Genomic DNA, 23,393 nt, shown 5'->3' with positions numbered 1-23,393 from the left:
ATGAGCAGAGGGATTTTGGTGTCCATGTACACAGATCTCTGAAAGTTGCCACCCAGGTAAATAGTGCGGTGAGGAAGGCATATGGCGTACTGGCTTTTATTGGTAGAGGAATTGGGTTCCGGAGTCCTGAGGTCATGATGCAGTTGTATAAGACTCTGGTACGGCCGCATCTGGAATATTGTGTGCAGTTTTGGTCGCCATACTATAGGAAGGATGTGGAGGGATTGGAACGGGTGCAGAGGAGGTTTACCAGGATGTTGCCTGGTATGGAAGGAAAATCGTATGAGGAGAGACTGAGGCACTTGGGGCTGTTTTCACTAGAGAAAAGAAGGTTTAGGGGTGACTTGATTGAGGTGTACAAGATGATTAGGGGGTTAGATAGGGTCGACAGTATGAACCTTTTCCCGCGTATTGAGTCGGGTATTACAAGGGGGCATAGCTTTAAATTAAGGTGGGGTAGATATAGGACTGATGTTAGGGGTAGGTTCTTCACTCAGCGAGTCGTTAGTTCATGGAATGCCCTGCGAGTAACAGTGGTGGACTCTCCCTCTTTATGGGCATTTAAGAGGGCATTGGATAGGTATATGGAGGATAGTGGGTTAGTGTAGTTTAGGTGGGCTTGGATCGGCGCAACATCGAGGGCCCAAGGGCCTGTACTGCGCTGTATTCTTCTATGTTCTATGTTCTAAATAAAACAACAGAATGTATGTATACAGTAGTTTTAACACATGTAAGGAGGGTGGAATAGGGGGCCGTCAAATTGAGCAGTGAAATAGTTAAAGTTAGAGATAGCAAATGAATAATCATTGGACTGAATCATTGACAAGAAAGACAGGGAAAATAGGCATTCTTTGAGATGAGTGTAGATTGAGGGTCAAGGTTTCAGCTTGAGCTAATTTGGGTTATGTAACACAATGTTACAAATGATCATGTTCGGCTTAAGACAGTGGTCATGGGAAGGTGGGGTATAATCAATGACTGGGGATGAAAGGTGGGAATTGAATGCAATGATTTTGATCTTACAAGTATCTATTTGGAGTAACTTCTATCTTATCTAAGACAGGATGAAAGGCAAATAATCTAATACCACAGTGTGTATGTATTACATGTATCCAACCAATGGACTCTTGTGATGCTGTGGTAGTGTTCCTCCCTCTGAACCATGAGGCCTGGGTTCAAATCCCACCTGTTCCAGAGGTGTGTGATAACATCTCAGAACAGGTTGATTAGGAAAAGTATGTAGACAGGGAATGATGTGCCTGCTGGTGGTGCAGTGGTAGTATCCCTACCCCTGGACTAGGAGATCTGGGTTCATGTCCCACCTGCTCCAGAGCCACATACTAACATCTCTGAGATAGGTTGATTAGGAAAATAGGTTATGATAAAATAAAAGCAAATCCCAAGGGCTCTGTGGCTCCATTATGGTGTCCCTACCCCCAGTGCAGGAGGCTCATGTTCAAGTCCCACTTGCTCCTATGTTGAAAAACATAGGTTTTGTTTTAAGATTAGATTACCTACAGTGTGGAAACAGGCCCTTCGCCCCAACCATTCCACAACGACCCTCCGAAGAGTAACCCACCCAGACCCATTTCCCTCTGACGAATGCGCCTAACACTAGCAATTTAGCACGGCCAATTCACCTGACCTGCATATCTTCGGACTATGGGAGGAAACCGGAGCACCTGGAGGAAACCGGAGCACCTGGAGGAAACCTATGCAGACACTGGGAGAACGTGCTAACTCCACATAGACAGTTGCCCGAGGCTGGAATCGAAACTGGGACCCTGATGTTGTGAGGCAGCAGTGCTAACCACTAAGCCACTGTGCCGCCTTGTGGCAAAGGGAGTCGAATGCTCGACTCTGCGGAGGTTGCAAACCAAATCCCATTGGCTTAGATCACTCAACCGAGACGCAGAAGCCTTAAATTTTAAATTTTTAAAAATGGAGATGACATAATGGGCCATCTTCTGGTGTGGTGGTAGTATCTCTACCCCTGGATTGAGACACCTAGGTTCATGTTCCACCCTACCCCAGAGCTGTGTAATAACATCTTTGTACAGGTTGATTAAAAATAGATTTTGAAAAATAGAGAGGGCATTAAGGGGTTTTATGGTGCAGTGGTAGTGTCCCTACTGTCAGACTGAGAGACACAGGTTCAAGTCCCACCTGCTCCAGACCGATTAGAACAAAAGGTTAATAAAACAAAATTTAGAGGGGGCACGAACGGGTTCTTGTGGTAGCATTCCTCCTGCTGAACCAGAAGACCTGGGTTCGAGTCCCACCGGCTTCAGAGATATAACACATCTGAACAGGTTGATTAAAAATATCTAGAGAGGGCAAGAGGGCAGTAGAGACAGGAACTGGATGAATAGGTGAATACAGGGCTTGGGCAGTGGGATGACCTCTGGGGAGGTTTGCCTTTGAGGGCAAGAAGAAATAGGAAATGTGAAGAGGCAGCTGAATGAATGTTCTCAATCTTTGTGATGAAGATGTTTATGAGCTCCTTACAATATTAGCAGGAGGTGAGGCTAGAGGAGTTGGGGACGAGAGGTTCAGTGAATATTAGCAGTGGAGAAATTATCACTGGAATTAAAAGGAAAATATGAAGGTCTACTTAGTCCTATAAATGATTGTTGCTATTGTATAGGTTGAGATAAATCTTCCTTGATTTGGTGAACTTGACAGCTAGGTAGAGTCAAGGAGTGATTCACACCTGCTTTAAATGCTAATGAGCATTGAGCGTCTTTCTTCTGAAGATAAGAGTGTAATCGTGAGAATTATGACACAACAAGGACATCAAGGTGATCAGGAATGTTCTTTCCTGTGAGCTGTCCTCCAGAAGTAGCACTTCTATCTGAAGACAGGTGTGCCTAGAGATTGTGGAGGCACTTGAAATAAGTGAATAATATATTGGTGCTCATTCTGCTTATTTGATTACATGGCTAACTAAACTTGTCAGTGTGGCTGGGGATGTGAACCCAGGTGCTACTTCTCAAGTGGAGCCTGTGATATGATTCATCCAGCTGAATCATGGAAAGAGGTCATGGGAAGGCAAAGACTGGACAAGAAAGTAATTTATTTTAGGAGAAAGAGGAATCTGTTTTTGAAGGAATAACGAATGGAACAGAGTTTTTATTCCTGCTTTCCACTGTGATGAGCCAAATATTTTTTGTCTCTTGACAAGCGGTGGTTTTAATTTTATTTTGTAACATATTATAGGGTTTATTTTAAACAACCAAGGATAAAGGATCTTTGAAAAATGTAATGTTTTTAGCACTGTAATCAAACTCTGATAAGATCACATTTGTTAACATAAAAAATTGCTTTCAAAGATAAATTTTCAATCACAATTGATTGCCATTCTATCATGCAACGGAGGATAAGAATTGATAAGGTTACTTATTGCTTTAATTAACTCCCATCCTTTCCCAACAGTCTGATCTTATCAGTCTTTTGCTGCATTAAGACATTAAATGATCTGCAATTGACTGCATCTCAATCAGTCAACATGCACTGTATTGAATACCAGCAGCAAAAAAAAATTACGCATTGCCTCTGTCTGTGGAATTCTCTCCTCTAATCATCACCTCTGACTCTACCCTTTGTATGAAGAGGCTCCCATGCAAAGGTTTCCGTTATTTGTTAAGTCAAGCACCTGGAAGTTGGATAATGGGGAAGGATCTTGACTTTGTCTTAGCACTTGCTAAACTCTCTTGAACTTTGTTTGCAGTCTTCACCATCAGCTGGAACAATTCAATTTGAGAGTACATGTTACACTTGCAACAACAACTTGTATTTGTATAGCACCTTGCAGTACAGTAACACAAAAGGAGGAAAGATTCCATCAATGAAGCTTATGGAGTTGAAGAAAGGAGAAAATAAATGAAGTAGATTTTGTTTTTAAGTGACATGTTGGGAAAGTTAGGATAGATGTTTGAAAACTTGGCCAAAATGATGGGTTTTGAGAGAGTTTGTAAAAGCAGGAGGAGCTATAGAAGTGCAGCAACTTTTAAGGAATTTGTCAGAGAGTTCCAGAAGGTAGGACTGAAAAGAGTAAAGACTGAGGAAGTGATGTAAGACAGAAGATGATGAGACAAGGACATTGAAAACAAGATATAAGATTAAGTGTGTATGGAACAGGGAACCATTATTGGACTCGGGATTTGGAGCAATGGGTGAGTAGAAATTAGAAAAGTTGGGAGGGACTAATATTCCAATTAACCTGCCAAATGAGTGGTTAGCAATGTTAAAGCATAGACATTGTTGCCACTGCTTAAGTTCTTTGATTATGTTGCCTTCTCCCTAAACACACTCAACAATAAGTCAGTTTTCAGAACCAGGCGCATTAATGCTGTAAATATCTTGGAGTTATATATATTGATTCAAACTAATTTTGTTACTTCTCGGAGACAAGAGGAAATGTTAAACAGATTTACATGCCATTCTCCCTTCATGGCCCAGCGAGTTAATTCACTTCTTCCCAGATTCAAATCTCAATCTGCTCAGGAGGCAATAAGTTGATCTTGGCATTTATGTGTTTAATGAAGAAAATTCAGCCAGGATTGCCACTCCTGTCTGTCAGAGAGAGAGATTCATCATGTGCCTTACATCCACTCCCCCTTCTTTGACATGATGATTTACCAGCAATCATTATTAGAACGTTTGTCTGAGTACTTGCTAACACGAGACATCGGCACTTCAGCTACTCAGGAATCCATGCCTTTTTGGGGAGAGTGTAGCGAATTGCCACGTAAGATTAGTAGCATGAGAGGCAAAACAAATTTCCCAGCCTGTAACTTGGATTTTCTAAGTATTCTGTAGCTCCAGAGCAAACTCAAAACAGTTGTGACATCAACTGTTTTATTTTGAGGAAAGAGACACCTCACTTCAGTAACTGTTGGAGCAGCCCAGTGAAGTGGGATGCTGCCTGCTAGTTAAAGGAAAAAAATGAACATGTCTCTTTAAAATTCAATTAAAATTCTCATGAAACTAACATTTATTCATTTAAAAAGGGGAGTGCTTTAGTAAAAAAAAATTCCTGCAACCTCAAAATCTTTAATCCTAAGAGCAATTTTTTTTTCAAATTCTGTGCCTAATATGGGCTTTCATTAAATTCCTACCAGTTACATGATGTCACATTAAAAAAAACTGTTATTGTGATAGTAATTAGATTATGAATATTATCTTCTATTATAACATCCATTTTCTGATTACATTGCCTTTCTTCACCATTCTGTGATTGATTGGCTGACTGACTCGACAATCCATAACAATTTAAAGCAAAGCGATTTGTCCTAATCTTGATCTTGTTTCCTGTTGATGCATGTGTGATAATAAAATTTATAAGAGCTGTTGTTCTAATGACTTACTTCCTAGTTTTTTCAATGCAGTGTTATTGAAGCAACAATCCAATTGTTTGTTGAGTGTATGGTTCCAGTTGTAACATGAATGGCTCCAATTTTTTTTTGGAAGCACAGTGTTCCTTGCAGTTTGTTTCCAACACTGGTCAACATGATCAGTTTGCTGGAAAAGCTCGAGCAGAGTTAACATTTTGGGTCCAGTGGCCTTTCTTCAGAAGCCTTCTTCCAGTTCTTGGTTTCTGTTTGATTTGATCAGTTTCTTTCTGAGTTTTTGGCATCGTTTACATGGTAGCAACCATGTGAGGACCCGTGCGATGCAATTTCAACTCCATTATTAACCAGTTCAATCCCAAGATGGAATTTTGAGGAGTTTGGAATTGGGAACGAGATGAGGCAATTACAGTAATGATCCCAGCCATATACAAGTTGCACCTGGCTATACAGAAACATTCTTTGAGGTAGCGCTTGGGGGAATGTGAGGAGCTGGAGAGAGATGTTCCTACCTCTGGTTGCTATGTGTTTGGACAATGGTGGGAGATCAACAGAAGAAGCAAAGCTTTACACTAGTTGATGCAGTGCATGTAATGCTCCATTCACCTAGCCAGTGTGAAAGATGTGTGGATGCTGCATCAAACTGTCTCAAGGTACTTCCAGTTGACCAATCCTGTACATTATATAGGCAACTTGCCTCTGTCAAGCAGGTATATATCAGCCTAATAGCTCAAGTCAAATCTAGAAGTTGGCCGGCTGAAGCCGGTTTCCAAAACACCATGGGCAATTTTAGCCCATTAGCTTTGCAAAACCGACAGCTAGTTTCGTTCACAAGCAGGAAATTGCTGGAGAAACTCAGCAGGTCTAGCAGCGTCTGTGGAGAGAAAGAGAAGCATTCACTCTACTTTCACTCCACGAATGCTTCCAGCAAGTTGTTTTTGTTTGATTTCCAGCATTCACAATTTTATTTTTTGTTTAGTTTTCATTGATGTTTGTGACTGCTCTCCTAGCCATCACGCTCCTGTCCTCTAGAGGCTCATCCCCTAAATCCCTACTCTGTTTCATTCTCGTTTCTTTATTCTCTCATGAAATATAGGTGTCACTGGCTGGCCACAACTTGTTGCCTGTCCCTAGTTGCCCTTGAGAAGGTGGTGGTGAGCTGCTACCTTGAACCATGGCAGTCCATGTGTTGTCGGTTTTCCCACAATACCCTGAGGGAGGGAATTCCAAGATTTTGACCCAGTGAAATAAAAGGAACAGCAATACATTTCCAAGTCAGGATAATGAGTGGCTTGGAGGAGAGCTTGCAGGTGGTGGTTTATTTACAGATCCTTTTTTGCTGAATGCATGTTACCATGAGCAGCTTTGAGATATTATTTTGTAGAATCTAAACTTGGAATTCAATAAACACAGAACTGAATTAGTTCAAATTTGAAGTCTGTCACTGGTAAACTGCTCCCACCACCCTCCTTTGTCCCCAGTTGTACTTTAGCCTCTGTCACTGCCCGAGTATTATGGAGTCAATTGGATCATGTGCTGGCCCCAGAGAGATTGTCTCCCCAGATTCCTCCCACCAAGCTTTTAGATAGTTTCACCTTTTGCTGCTGTACTTAATTCCTTCATGTTCCTCCTCCTCTAATCTGTTGCTGTGCCAGAGTTCAATTATACACTCAGCTTTGCCTCAATGCTGTACTTAGCTTTAACTCCTCGTGTGCAACGCTACAGGGGATCATCCAGCATTATATGTGCTTACATGATCAAAATTCAACTACTCTGTATAGATGTTGTCAGATATTGCATTGCTACATTTCTATATTGTGGTTTCCTTGTGATTAGAGTACCTTCAAATCCTAATATTCCTCTGTTTTGCAGTTTACCATTACGATTTTGGGTGAACGTGATTAAGAATCCACAATTCGTGTTTGACATTCACAAGAGCAGTATTACAGATGCGTGTCTATCTGTTGTGGCACAGACCTTCATGGACTCTTGTTCAACATCTGAACATCGACTCGGCAAGGACTCTCCATCGAACAAATTGCTATATGCCAAGGATATTCCCAACTATAAGAGCTGGGTTGAAAGGTTAGTGTATACTGGCATCAATGCTGGGTCAGTATTTATCAGACTTCATTCATGTCTAAAGAACATGGCAGGAGTTATAACTGATAACATAGGGATTGAGTGCTGCTTAATGGAAAATGTTTGTTAGCTGGTGCCATTAACAGATTGAAACTGACATACTGCAGTGAGAAATGGAGCTTTGCCATTAAACCCTGTTGTTGCAAGCTTTTCACCAGAGCAAAGTGAATTTTACTGATCTCGATTGAAGTTCCATTATATTTATTAGAACAGTTTCAGAACTTGCTGTGATGAACCCACTAATGCAATTTTTTTTTAAACAAAGTGCTTTGACAGTCCCTGCGAGTTTATCGTAACCAGGTTTAACTGTTTAAATTAAGTTGACTTCTGGATCAGTATGTAATGCAAAGCTATCATTTTATGTGTCACATGGTGCTATAATGTCCCGAGATTCAGTGTTTTCTCTCAACGCATTTGTACACTAGTGTTCTGCCATTTAAGTTAATGGGAATTCTGACATTTTCACTGTGAATATTCCATTCAACAAAATTATGAAAATTCAAAATCAATTCTTTTAACTAATTCACAGCGTCATGTTCTATTGTAACCAGAATGATTTCTGATTCAGTCCCACTTTATAGAATTCAGTCCCTAGGCAACAATGGAAAAGCAAAATGCTATGGTTACTGGAAGTCTGCAATGACGAGTGAAAATGCTAAATAATCAGCAGGTCTCTTCGCATCTATGGAGAAAGTGACAAAGTTAATATTTCGGGTTAATTATGACTCATCTTTTTCCAACATTTTCTGTCTTTTATTGGTGCCTATATGTATACTGTTCTCAACATAAAATGAGGTTAACATTATTTAGATTCTCATTGCTTGTTTGTTTGTGAAGGACTAATAACTTTCCAGAGAAGATTAAAAATCACACAACACCAGGTTACAGTTGAACAGGTTGGGCAATCACCTGATGAAGGAGCAGCACTCCTAAAGCTAGTGCTTCCAAATAAACCTGTTGGACTATAACCTGGCGTTGAGTGATTTTTAACGTTGTCTACTCCAATCCAGCACCAGCACTTCCAAATCATGGCGACCATTTCTAGAGGAGAGCATACTTAGTAGAAATTTATTTTTTATTTCATTGCAGTCCTCATTAATCAGATACAAGTACTACAGACTTGCGACTTATGAAGATTTGGGCTTGTCATTGTTGGTTTTAACCAAAATTTTCAATAGTTTAAATTGCATTTCTCTGTTTCTAAATGGAGATGACTTACACGGGAATGTTGCAAAGCACTTCCTGACTGTGTGTGGGAAAACGTATGTAGGTGGGCTTTTGGCTTCAAGAAAAAAAAATTGCTGCTTCATTTGTCTTGGTTTGCTATAAATGTGTCTCACCCACTCATCAAACACATTAACATTAACTTCAAAAGCTTTGGGTTGCCTGTGATCAATTAATCCACATTTCAAAATTCATAAGGGACATGAAAGATTCAGAAATGGGGATTAATTAATGAATGAATGTAGCTCCGTATTCCCCATTCAAATAACTGGAAGGCAGAGCTCTGAAAGCTGCTGACAATGTGATTTCACTTGGTGGAGTTAGGGCACTCCAGATGTCTGGGGGCACTTTTCATTGTTGTCATTAATCACAGTTGTATTCTGCGGCTGCACAATTTTTTTCCCATTTGTATGCAAATGTGGCCAAGGGCAGTGTCTGCTTGGATTCTCTTTCCCTATTCGTCAGTGCACATGCCATAAAATATAATTATTCTGAGGTTTACGTCAATGGTCTGTTTGTCCACAATTGATTCTTTGACTCAGTGCTGTCAACAGACCAAGTATTATCTTTGTGTGACCATTTCTGAATATAAAAGTTTCCTAGTGCAGCAATAGATCTGACTCTGGGTAGAAACTCAATGTATCACGGTCTGTGTAGATTTTTCAAACATTTTTTTAAACACTGCACCTTACTAGCTTTTTGTTAGTGAAAAAACTCTATGCTCAGATTCATGTGGCTGAATTTGGCTGCAGAATCCCATTGGTATGTGATTTGTAGATATTGACCAATATGTCTCTGCCAAAGTGAAGTTAATTTTCATACAATTCCTTTCGTTCATTTATCTGTAGCATTTCCATATGGTGAATAAATAACTAATCGAGTGTTACTGCTTATATTATTGTGAACAGGCTGCCAGTGAAACACATTTTTCTTTTTAAAGGTATTACGCTGATATTGCCAAAATGTCTGCAATTAGCGATCAAGACATGAATGCTTACCTGGCAGAACAATCCCGTTTGCATGTCAATGAGTTTAACATGCTGAGTGCATTGAATGAAATCTACTCTTACGTTACCAAATACAGTGAAGAGGTTAGTGTTCAAAATTCTCTGACTAGTATACTGGCTTGAGAAAGTATGCCCTAGTGTATATTTAATAGTTTGCCAATCATCAATCAATGGTGTCTTCAACTCCAGCATGCACCTCCCACCCACTGCCTCTCCACCCCCCACAACACAACCATCACACCCAAATCTTATTCCGTTGAATTTTGAAAATGCCTGCACACTTTGTCATATAAAGATCTATGAATTTTAAAATACATTTAACATTATTTTTGCTTGTACAGGATTGTTTGTTCTTGATTATAATTGAAGTCTGATTTTACACCATGGAAATGTTAATATAATCTGCCTTTTCTCAACTTAAAAGACCATATTTTAATATTTCAGCTTATTTCTATTACATTTTCATTTTCTGATTTCATCACAAAGTCATTTTTACTTACAATCGTAAACCACCTTGGGACCTGGGGCACTGGCCCTGTCATTATCCCCCTGACTGCTGTACCATAGCAGCTCGATTAAACCTTGGGAGTCTTTACTTACCAGACTGTTTATGCTTCGAGAACATAATCGAAAACTTAATAATTCAAGGATTATTCTTTTTGTATTCTGCTAATTTGAATGCAGCCATCTTCTTGACTGGAGGAGAAATTAGAGTATCTGGCTTCTGAATCATTTCTGAAGTAGTTCTCATGGGGCTTCTATTGGGCCTTTAACTATGCATTGGTGAAGAAACCAACAGAAAGATATAATCATTATTTCTGTGCACAAGTAAATGATGGTCCTTGTGGTACTTCATTAGCAGTGTTAATGAACATTATTTAATATTCTATCCACTGACTCAAACTGTAATTTCACCGCACAAACAGGTAGTAATATAGAAAAATCTCATTATTACAAATTATCACAGATCTCAACATTTTATGCTCGTTATCTGGAGTGTTGGTTTTGCATTAGCTATTCTTTAGTAGCATATTAAGCTTTTGAGTATCATTTGCACCAGAACAAAGCAAAATTATATTTTACTTCATCTGGTGTCTGCTGCAGATAAAGACCAGCACTACGTGCTTTGTAATCTGATGGATAATATCATTAGGAATGTTCAGACTATCTTTCTCTCAGGGCATATATTATTATGGGTGAATTTTGACTTGCATATGAAGGTGGTATACCAATTAAAGCTCTGGGAACACACACTCCCTCACATGCAATTGTCACATGTGCTTGTAAACGTCCAACTTACATAAAGTCATTGTGAGAGACACATGTTGCACATAGTTTGCAATATTCTCTGTACGGATGCAAAGTGTGAGTGTGTTGTTAATAATTTGCCAAAATTGGAATGCTCAGGCCACAAGTAAACTAAAAGTAGGGTTTTATTTCAAAGGTGAAAACAAGTTGAGAATGACTTATTTGATCTGGAGAATTATCTTTAGGCTTTAAAGTAATTTAGTTTCAATAGCACAATGGATATGAGTGAGAGTTTAGAAAGGCAATTCCAATTATCTGAGCACTCCCATGAAGAAAATTGGATTAATATACCCATCACTGTTCCTGATTGGCTTACTAAGTACAAGACTCTGTTTCTACTCCCAGAAGACCATAGCAATTGTTGAGTTACCTATGAATATCACAACAGGGATTGGCTACTGGTTTAAAAACAAATCTGGTTCACCAATATCTTTTTAGGAAGGAAATCTGCCAACCTTATGTGCTCTGCTGTCCTTATTTGTAACTCCAGACCCATAGCAATGTGATTGAATCTTAACTGCCATTTTGGGAAATATATGCTGGCCGAGCCAGTGATGCCCACATCCCATGAATTAATTTTTAAAAAGCCCCTCAACCCTGTCCTGCCATTCATTGACATCACAGTTGATATTTAACCTAACTCCATATATCCACTTTTGCATGATAGCTGTTAATAAATTTAGCATTCAAAGGTCTATTAATCCCAGTTTTGAAATCACAATTGAGTTGACATAAATTACCATTTGCAGAAGAGAGCTCCTAACTTCAACCTTCCTTTTCCTAATGTCATTCCTGCAAAATCTGACTCTAATTTTAGGCCACGCTGTCTGGTCCTCAGCTCCCAAATAGCAAAAACAAATTTTCTCTGCCTGCACTGGGTTGGTTTTGAGGTTTGGGAGTCATAGTTTATCCAGAAAAGGTCAAGTAATTTTAGAATAGTTTGTTAAATAGACCACTAAAAGCAACGTTTTGAATGTGATGCATCAACAAAAGAGACAGGGAATGCCTGCAACCAATGAAATGTGGGAGTGGTTTTGGTTGCAGTCTCTTATGTGCTTTGCTTGCAGCATTATCTTCCTTTTAATCCATCCTTTTGAACTGACTAGCGAAGGGGTTGGGAAGCCCCTTCCTGGCTGCTTCTGCAAACAAGGACTGTAGTTTGCAAGTATTACTTTGCAAAACACGTGCCTGTCTGAAGTGATTTCTTTCTCTTGCGAGCCTGTCTATTAATGCTCAGACAATTGGTTTATATATGTTCCTGAGATCCGGTCTTATCAGAAGCAAAAATGAAAAGAACTGCAGAAGCTGGAAATCAGAAACAAAAGCAAAAATTGCTGAAAAAGCTCAGCAGGTCTGGCAACATCTGTGGAGAGAAATCAGAGTTAATGTTTCGGGTTCAGAAGGGTCACTGGGATCAAAACATTAACTCTGATTTCTTTCCACAGATGCTGCCAGACCTGCTGAGCTTTTCTAACAATTTCTGCTTTTGTTTCTTATCAGAATTGTCTGTGCCAGAGACACAACCTTGGCAGCGATAACAATCTTGTCCTACATTTTAAAGGCTGCAAACTATGTTGGAAACTTTCCTTTTCAGTAGTTAATAAATTTCTTTGTTATAAGGTTATTGTACTGCAACGCTTTACACCTATTTGTTAAATGTGAAGTGTTGGAAACTTCAATTGGATAATCCATTAACTTAATAATTTCCAGGAAACACAACTCTATTAAAGTAAACCTGGCTCCTCCAAAGTCTATATATTTTTCTTAAGGCTCAGTGGCTAGAACTGCTTACAGGGCTCCAAGTGTGCTCTAGCTAGGGTTTTGTATCATTGAAGCATGATTTCCACCCCCTTGTTCTCTAATTCTCTAAATTCAGCATTCTATCGACCCTTTTGATTTTATTCTGTACCTGTTCACGATCCCTGTTCTGATAAAGATGACTTTTCATGTCAGAAATTCTGAGATGAACTCATTTTAAATGAGGGTTTTCAGAAATGGACTTAACTCATTTCCCACATTTCCATTCTCTGCCTTCAACCTTCTCAACAACTAGCTTCCTTTGTGTTCTCACTTCTAGTTTCACATTCACCCAACTAAATACTATTTTTTCACACATGTACAATCTGATTGTCACTGTCAAGAACATTTTATACTTCCCATCACCTAGTTCTCTTCATACTGCAATAGAGAAGGACACCAGTTTCTCCCTCAGTTGGTAGTTCTTGGCCAGGTCCTCAAGTGCTCCTTTCATGAAAGACATTACTTTGGGAGAACTGAATAGAATCTGTGGAGAAGATACAGAAGAAAACCAGCAACATGGGCATATAAATTTCATGGAGAAACCAAAGTACCAGGCAGTTTTAAGAGGAGATCTGCTGGAGGTTTCAAATATTGAGAGATGTTGATGTAACTGGAGGAGGAAGTTTATTTCCAGCAACAGGATGGCAGTATGTACAGGTTATAAACTTAACAAAAGAACAGATGAAAAGATATATGTTTTACCAACCAGCTGTTCAGACATCAAATGTTCCGTCTGAAATATCAGTGGAAACAAAATCTCTGAGAGTTTAGAAGTGGGCAAGCATTTAAGGGTATTGTGGTGGAAGGAAGCAGGGTGATGGGACTAAGTGAAAAGTTCAGAACAGATTGTCAGCGCACAGATCTGATAAGCCATATATTAAAACAAAGAACTGTGGATGCTGGATGTCTGAAACAAAGAAAAAGGTAAATTGATGGAGAAGTTCAGCAGGTCTCGCAGCATCTGTGAGAAGAAAACAGTTGGCATGCTGAGTCCAGTGACCCTTGAGCTGAACATGTTCATAAAAATACTTTTCCTGGTTACGTTGGGATTCAGGGAGTTGTAGGATGAATATGATGGTGCACTCCTTCAGCCTCAGTTGGAACAAATTGAACAGGCTATTTTAGTGTTGTAGCTTGTGTATTTCTATAAACCCAAATAATACTGTTATAAATTGAGAAATGTTGAAGCAGAGAACCTTTTTATGTATCCACCCTTGAGAAATGAAAAATAGAGTTCCTGAAGTGGCTCTGAACTTCCATTGCTTTGCATTTCTCAATTCACCTGGTTCATTGTTCCACCATGCATTAATCTCAAGCAACAACATTGGATCGCATTGTTGGTCTATCAGTGAATCGAAGTGCTGTTTCTCATGTACCTCTCAGAGTACATTATTGGTCCCAGAGAACAAGCCCAAATTCTCGGAGAGACGAGCAGTACTTCTTCAGGGTAGGCATTCCTGGGAGAGAGGTGACAGTGGGTTAAACACTGGATAAAAGCAAATTACTGCAGATTTTGACAAAGGGTCAAACAGCTTTGACAAAGGGTCAGTTAGACTCGAAACGTCAGCTCTTTTCTCTCCTTACAGGTGCTGCCAGACCTGCTGAGATTTTCCAGCATTTTTTCTTTTGGGTTCAGATTCCAGCATCCGCAGTAATTTGCTTTTAAGCCCAAATTCTCCTTGTGTTCAACCATAACCAATCACCTTTTAAAGAAACATAGCCTCAAGTGTTATTAGCAATGCTGAGCTGTCTTTTTTTTGTTTTATTGTACTGCTAATGTGGTATCTTTTGCAAAAAACGCTGTTATGATTATGTTGCCATCTCACTTTTCTACACCCTTTATTAGATAACTGCTGCCTTGGAACAAGATGAGCAAGCACGGAGACAGCGTCTGGCGTATAAGGTTGAGCAACTGATTGTCGCCATGTCGCTAGAGAGTTGAGAGTGAAATTGTCAAGAACTCGTGGCTGAATAGTGAACTCAATGGAGAAAGTCATAAGATAGGGAGAGTAAAGCGTGGATCTTGTGGTTAATTGCAATGTCCAAAGTTGCACAATATCAAGTGGCCAGCATGGCAATTTATTTTTGAAATGTTTTGGATACCTCTCCATTTTGTTTATCTCTGGTATGGCTGCGTTCAGAATACTACCTTTAGATGACTTGCAACCTGGGTGCGATGACCTTGAGTACAATAGTTTATGTTTACAAAGAACAAACTTTGGGAGCTACAGCTATATTTGTGGTGTGTTTACTGACAGTTTGAACAGGAGCTGATGCAAATGAACAATGCAGGCAGGTTTATGTGGCCATGAGCAAGAAAGGACACGCAAAATCAGTACCATGCTACGGAATTCTACCTTACCCGCTGTAAGAAGTAAATTTCGATCACAGCAGCAACATGCATAATTGGATAACCAAAAGCTCATCCAGCAAAGTGAAACTGGTTAGACGCAGCAGTTGTTTCCAGTGCAAATTAGAAAGGAAGAACAGCAGACTTCATGCATCAAGATGTATCTCTTGGAATCCAGAATCTTGCCTTTCTGAAATTAGTGCCATCCCTGCCTCATAATGTATTAAGGACATTAATGAACTTGACAATACTGATACAAATCATAAATGCACATATGGGTGACAAGCAGTCACCCCAAAGGTTTGTCAATTTTTTTTTTAATTTTAAAATGTGTATTTCTGTTTTTGTTTTAAGAAACAAGGTTTCATCAGTGCTGCTATTTAGCCAAACTCTTCCATATTGTAACAACAGTCAGTAATAGTCAATGTGAGGTTCATACAGGGCTTTCTTCTTTATTCTAACTTGCTGAATGTAATACCGTGGCTCAGTAGGAAACTCAAAGAAATTGTACTGGAAGATCTGTCATCTTCACACGTTCCATCATCCTGTAAATCACAATCATGTCATTGAGTGATCCCTACCACAGTGCGTAATTTCACCTTTACAAGGCATTACATGTTTAATGGGTTTTCTACCAAACTGTGGTGTGAAATAAAGGAAAGGAAATTGGAGAAATTTCTCATCCTAGCTGGAGATTTGCCTTTTTTTTCATTCTTTTCATCAAATCAAATCACCACGAGGGAGTTAACAAAGCAAAATTATTGTTCAAACTCCAGCTCAAGAGGCAACATCCCTCACCAGACATCAGTTACTTGTAAAAACCTATGTCAGTAAAATCTGAATTAGGTGGTGCTGCTAAATAAATAGGTGAAAATGAAACAGCTGTCAATCCATGTGAGCAGTGCGGTTATCTTCAGTGAGAGCATCATAGATTTATCAAGATATGGCAAATGGCTTGATAATTTCAAGTCTGTTTGAAAGTCAGCAATGTTGTTTGCTGAATATCAATATTGTTGCCATCCATGTACATACGCTGGTGGATTTGTAGCAGTAATGGTGACATTTGGAAGCTGCCACTTCAAGTAATTATGCTTTAGTTTTTGAGATTTTGATTCTCCCCAGATGACTGGCGAGATCATGTAGGCCATCAAAGGCTATCAGTGTACCCATTAGTTCATTTTTGCTGTCTTCTGCCCTCCTACCTTGGTCATTTATTATCCTTATCTCACTTTATCTTTGGAAAAATGGACAGAAATGTCCTAGGCTTCTCCAACATGCTCATCGTGAGTACCACTTATTGGTCAGCCCAGCAGAAGATGCCAGTTAGGAAACAAAATGAGGAAGAACTGGCTTCTAGCTCACCTGAGATGCTTTGCTTCCCATTTATATTTGAAAGTGTAAAGTGAACACTCACCTGCCAAATGTTCTAGCACAAACTATGTTATTTTGAGGGAAAACCTAGATGGTGTGAAGCAAGCCTCCTGTGTGCTTTGCTACCAAAGATTTTATTTCAAATATTTTTAATTACAAATCTGTGCAAAATGGGCACAGTCACTTGACGTCAAATATCTACAGAAATTGTTTAAAAGTTCTTCCCAAAACAGTTTTCTTTTTCCATTTTGCGTTGAAGAAACCAAAGGTTTTAAAAGTGCATGTCCTAGTGCCACAAAGTGTATAAACGTTGTAAATATTGATCTTACCTCGGTGTGGGATGAAAAACCCAGAGATTTTTATTGCTGTTGTGCATGGTCCTCTAGTAATACAAAGATGTGGATAGTGTTATTTGCACTTTTGTGAGAAGATGTCTATGGTGTTTTGACATGGTTCAATCTGATGTTTCTAATGCGTGGAGCAGTAACAAAACAATATGATCATCAATATCGAGGATAGATGGCACTTAATGTCTAACAATTTCATTTGAAAAATTGTACTCTTCATTTGTTCCTATCTCTGCTATTCATCGTAACCCAATGTAATGCAGCACTTTGGAGGGAATATGCATCGTAAGTTAGACTGAGAAGCTTTATAAGTCGTCACGTTAAAAGGACACCCTCATGTTATTCCTCTCTGTCGTTCAGAATTTCACTGTGCGGTTTCGTGTTGTAAGAATGAGATACTCCCTTGAAGAATAAAGAATACTGTACCTTCATGGAATCTCTGTTGCTCAGTGGCAGAGTCCAGGAGGGGGTCATGACCAGTGCAGGTGTGAATGGAAGGGCAAAGGAGCTGACCTTTCGCAGCCTATGTGGGATCTTCTGAGTTTTCGTGCAGTCACAAGGCTTACATGGAACATTTCTCATGATCTCCTTCAATCTGCTCACATCCACTTTGAACAAGTTCATACGTGAGAACTTGGTCAAAACTGCATATATTTTGCCCATTTCACTTGTAACTTTCCTGTTGTTGCCTTTTTAATTCTGAAGCAAACAGCAGCTTACTATCCGAGGCTTCATCGGGATTCTGTTGTGGTGTGCCTACTCACCCAAATCTGGATCACATCCACCCCTGCAAACACCCAAGTCCTTCACACTTAGCTTCAATCCTGTTTTTTTTTTAATTCTTTGACAGGATAAGACAAAAAGTAAAATGAAACTTACTGATAGAGATTCAATTGGATATCAATGGTGAGATGAAAACCCTGAAACCAATTCATTAATGCAGCTAAAATCAGGCTGCAAACTCTTGCACAATATTACACAGATTAGCAGGTGAAATAAATCAGGGTATATCGGACAAAAGATACCACCTATGTTTGAAGGGGAATAATAATTAGAAATTATGTTTTAGAAGTGTGACCAGAAACGAACAAACATGCCGCTCCTAAATGTAAAAACAGGAATTTTTTTCTATTGTAGTTTGTGAATATGTTGCTACTTAAATGTAGTAGAATATTTATGGTCCCACAGCTGCAGAACTGGTGACTCTTCCTATTAAGTTGTGCAATTTAACTTCTTTCATGAAGAATTTTTCTTCCATCACTAGTTCTGTTCTAAAGGTGCTTTTAACATCTGGTTTGTCGATATTTGGGTGCTGGTAGTCCTCTTAATTCTTAATACAATGGCAAATTTTCATAATGAGTGGTTTACTATGGCTTTTGGATCGCCTGTTGATTACGGGGTCACCCTATTCATAACTAATGTTCAACTTCTATTCCCTTTCCAACAATAATCATCAGATGGTGACCAAGAGTGGACCCCAAATCCATGGAAACTGGCATAATAATATACAAATGTCCTGAAGGCGTTTAGCTAATTTGGGACTGACTAGGGGTTAAATAGAGGATCGTATTTGTGTGTTTAGTTCAATAGAGCACCAGTTAGAGCATTTACCAAGTAAGGCATTGACAAAACCATTGCTGAAATCTGTAACAAAGAAAAATATACGGTTGTATCCAATAGAATGCAATAGGTTGATTGGATTAAAGAAATGTTTAGACTCAGATATGCATGAAACAGGACAGCTGTATCGTTGCTTGGTTAGAAATTTGGAGCTGATAACAAGCTGTGAATGTCAAGACCTTGTCACAAATTGGATCGTACTGCATTAGCATGTTGAGTAGGTGCACTCAACTGTACATTGGTTTCTGGTTAAATTCTGGTTTAATCACAGCCCTCATTTAAGCAGTAATGGAGAAGCCGGGATACAGTAGCTTGCAATTAAAAACAATCAGTCAAGCTGCTTCTCAGCCACCACATACTGAGCAAGCATGCATTCATTATTACCATTCAATCCATGTCTTAACTGCAGTTATACTTGAATCCTTCATCACAAATTGGTGATTGACATTTCTTTAAGTATCCAGCAGGATCTTTACGATAACATTTGTAATTCTTTAGGATGCTTTGTGCAGAAAGTTTGCTCAAGAATTCAGATTCCAAGTTTGCTGATTCAGTGTGTCAGAAATTGATGTGAAATTGACATTTGGATCATTTGAAAAAGGATGGTGTAATGTTAACTGAAGTACAAGCAGAGGTATCTCAGTTACCTTACAGATATTCACAAATGATTGGATAACAGAATACAGAAAATATTGGAAAGTTTTTCACAAGTATCAGAAAGAAAAATCTAAAACAAATTTAGGCAGGATAATTCCAAACAATTCTTTTCATAAGATTGTCAAGGTAAAAAAGACAGTATAGTGATGTTACCTTTGAGTGATTAAATGCTGGGTTACATGTGAAAATTTGGTGCAACACAAACCGATCTTGTGTAACTTTTTTTCTTAATATTAGTAGAACTAAGGCAACTTCAGAAGAGCTTTATTATCCCATACAGTGGCAAAAGATAAGCATAGTGCTATGTAAGCCTGAACCCATAGAATTTCACTGTTTCATTGATGGTTTTGTCTTTTCAGTGTGCTGTAGCATCAGTAGCTTCAGTGTATCACTCCATTTTAATCTCTGACCTCCAAATCTGACTCTCTGCCTCTCTCGAAGTGAACCTCTGGGATACTTCCAGTGAATCGGAGCAAAAAGGATAGAGTTCCTACAATGTCAGTTCAAACAAAAAAGAAAAATGAGAAAAATGCAGTCAACAATTTAAAATTAGTTCTGTTTGTTATATTGTGTACTTATTGTAAATATGAATCACTGCTATTTTGCAAGCCCGAATCACTTTGTACTGTTGTTGTAGATAAATAAAGGTAACTTGATAAAACATTACCAAATATATGATTTCATTATTTATAGAGTCATAAAGATGGACAGCATGGAAACAGACCCTTCGGTCCAACCCATCCATGCCGACCAGATATTCCAACCCAATCTAGTCCCACCTGCCAGCACCTGGCCCATATCCCTCCAAACCCTTCCTATTCATATACCCATCCAAATGCCTCTTAAATGCTGCAATTGTACCAGCCTCCAACACTTCCTCTGGCAGCTCATTCCATACCTGTACCACCCTCTGTGTGAAAACATTGCCCGTTAAGTATCTTTTATATATTTCCCCTCTCACCCTAAACCTATGCCCTCTAGTTCTGGACTCCCTGACCCCAGGGAAAAGGCTTTGCCTATTTACCCTATCCATGCCCCTCATAATTTTGTAAACCTCTATAAGGTCACCCCTCAGCCTCTGACGCTCCAGGGAAAACAGCCCCAGCCTGTTCAGCCTCTCCCTATAGCTCAAATCCTCCAACACTGGCAACATCCTTGTAAATGTTTTCTGAACACTTTCAAGTTTCACAACATCTAGATTCAAAGTATCAGATTCATGCTTTAGCTAATGTGATAGCTGAGGGTGCACCTCCACTATGACAACGGTGAAGGCCACTGGAAAATAACCTAATCCTGCAGTTTTGTGGCTCAGGTTATGGAAATTGCATTGTTATACTATGTGATACAAAGTTTTTGATTTATTAAATTATTACCATTTTTAGTAAAAGCAAGTTTTAGAATTATGAAACAACCAGCCCTCTTCAAGGTTCTGTTTTAACAATGTCCAGATTCATTTCAGAGATGTGGCATCTTGGGAGACTAGTAATAGTCACAATAACATGGTTTATGCTAGTATAATACATTCAATTCCTTGGAAATGGCAACAACAGGAAGGGCTAAGTGACGACTGCATAGATTGAATAAACTGACAGTTCAGAAATCATTAATCGTTGTATTTCTCAAATGTGAATTTTACATAATTAGGTAATTACATCATGGTACCATTCAGCTTCAATAAATGGTGCCTTCTCAAAACTGAAGTACAATTTTTCAGTATATCCAAATATCTTTCATACTTTACCAAGGTCACTTCCATCTATTTATATTTTGCACTTAGTTTCACTTGATCAGTATGTTTTTAAGAAATGCAATGGGCTATTTATTGCTAAATGAAATTAACTGGCCAACTTTGTTAGGAGGCAATGGAAATGAGGAGGCTGAATGATCTCAAATTATTCACGTGCTATTTTGAATATTTGAATCAAAACAAATAACTTGATTTCTTTTTGTTACTTTATTGCACTCAAACTATTTATTTGATCTGGCTGCCTTTTGTTTAAAAAAACAGCCTCAGCAATGTTTTTAGCTCTTTCCAAATAAATCGGGAGGCAGCTGGTATAAAATTCTGGGTTCAAGTCTCATTACAGTGTTCAAGCAAGAAGATCCGAAGAACTGAGGAACTGCTGCACTGTCCACATACCATCTTTCATAGAACATAGAACAGTACAGCACAGGACAGGCCCTTCAGCCCATGATGATGTGCTGAGCATTTATCTTAATCTAAGATCAACCTAACCTACACACACCTCAATTTAATGCAGTCTGTGTGCTTGTCCAGCAGTCACTTAAATGTCCCTAATATCTCTGAGAGCAAAAATGAGTATTGCAGATGCTGGAGATTAGAGTCAAGATTAGAATGGTGCTTGAAAAGCACAGCAGGTCAGGAAGCATGATGAAGCTCCTGTCTGAAACATCGATTTTCCTGCTTCTTGGATGCTGCCTGGCCTGCTGTGCTTTACCAGGACCACCCTAATATCTCTGACTCTACTAGCACCACTGGCAGTGCATTCCACGCACCCACATACCCTGCATAACGAACCTATCTCTGACATCTCCCCTAAACCTTCCTCCAATCACCTTAAAATTATAACCCCATGTGACAAACCATTTGTGCCCTGGGGTAAAGTTTCTGGCTATCTACTCTATCTGTGCCCCTCATTATCTCGTACACCTCTATCAAGTCATCTCACTTCCTCCTTCTCCTCAGTGTGAAAAGCCCTAGCTCACTCAACCTCTCTTCATAAGACAAGCCTCCAATCCAGACAGCATCCTGGTAAATCTCCTCTGCATACTCTCTAAAGCATTTACATCCTTCCTATTATGAGGCAGCCAGAACTGGACTCAATATTCCAAGTATGGTCTAACCAGGCTTTTATAAGGCTGCAGCAAAACCTCGTGGCTCTTAAACTCAATCCCCCTGTTAATGAAAGCCAAAACCCTGTTTGCCTTCTTAACAACCCTATCCACTTGGGTGGCAACTTTGAGTGATCTATGTATATGGACCCCAAGATCCTACTGTTCCTTCCCACTGCCAAGAATTCTATCTTTAACCATGTATTCAGCATTCAAATTTGACCTTCCAAAGTGAAAAGTTAAAAATCACATAACACCAGGTTATAGTCCAACAGGTTTAATTGGAAGCACACTAGCTTTCGGAGCGACGCTCCTTCATCAGGTGACAATCACCTGATGAAGGAGCGTCGCTCCGAAAGCTAGTGTGCTTCCAACTAAACCTGTTGGACTATAACCTGGTGTTGTGTGATTTTTAACTTTGTACACCCCAGTCCAACACCAGCATCTCCGAATCATTCTAAAGTGAATTACTTCTCATTTGTCCACGTTGAACTCCATCTGCCACTTCTCAACCCAGCTCTGCAGCCTGTCGATGATATGTCGCCTGCAACAGTCCTTGACATTATCGACAACCCCACTGACCTTTGTGTCATCAGCAGACTTACTAAACCACCCTTCCACTTCTTCATCTAAGTCATTTATAAAAACTGCAAAGAGTACAGGCCCAAGAACAGATCCCTGAGGGACACCACGGGTCACCGAACTCCAGGCAGAATACTTTCCATCCATTACCACTCGCTGTCTTCTTTCAGCCAGCCAATTCTGTATCTAGACAGCCAAATTTCCTTGTATCCCAAAACTTCTAACTTTCTGAATGAGCCTACTGTGGGGAACCTTATCAAATGCCTCACTGAAATCCATATGCACCACATCCACTGCTCGACCTTTGTCAACTTGTCTCCTCACATCCTCAAAGAATTCAGTAAGGCTTATGAGGCATGGCCTGCCCCTCAAAGCCATGCTATATTTGATCAAACTATGTTTTTCCAAATAGTCATAAATCCTATCTCAGAATCCTTTCCACTACCTTGTTTACTACAGATGTAAGACTGGTCTGTAATTCTCAGGGATTTCTCTATTCCCTTTCTTGAACAGAGGAACAACATTCACCTACCTCCAATCAGCTGGTACTACTCCCCTGGAGAGTGAGGATGGAAAGATCATTGCCAGAGGCACAAAAATCTCATTCCTCACTTCCTGTAGTAACCTTGGTTATATCTGGTCCGGCCCTGGGGACTTCTCTACCTTGATGCTTCCCAGAATTTCCAGCAAATCCACTTCCTGAATAGCAATTTGTTCAAGCCTATTAACCTGGTCTACGGTGTTCTCACTATCAACAAGGTCCCTCTCTTGAGTGAATACT

General features: G+C 39.5%; 1 protein-coding gene across 1 annotated transcript in view; it reads left to right on the top strand.

Moving 5' to 3' along the window:
- Positions 1-19,833, top strand: part of plxna2 (plexin A2) — a 455,048-nt gene extending 435,215 nt beyond the window's left edge. Inside the window, exons 30-32 of the mRNA XM_043716237.1 lie at positions 7,224-7,436; positions 9,658-9,808; positions 14,679-19,833. Coding sequence (XP_043572172.1) covers positions 7,224-7,436; positions 9,658-9,808; positions 14,679-14,774 — 460 coding nt within the window. The 3' untranslated portion in view covers positions 14,775-19,833. The remainder of the gene's footprint in view (positions 1-7,223; positions 7,437-9,657; positions 9,809-14,678) is intronic.
- The last annotated feature ends 3,560 nt before the right edge of the window (positions 19,834-23,393 follow it).

This window comes from Chiloscyllium plagiosum, chromosome 26, assembly GCF_004010195.1.
Source record: "Chiloscyllium plagiosum isolate BGI_BamShark_2017 chromosome 26, ASM401019v2, whole genome shotgun sequence".
Taxonomy (NCBI): Eukaryota; Metazoa; Chordata; class Chondrichthyes; order Orectolobiformes; family Hemiscylliidae; genus Chiloscyllium; species Chiloscyllium plagiosum.
This window is presented reverse-complemented; position numbering and strand designations above follow the sequence as displayed.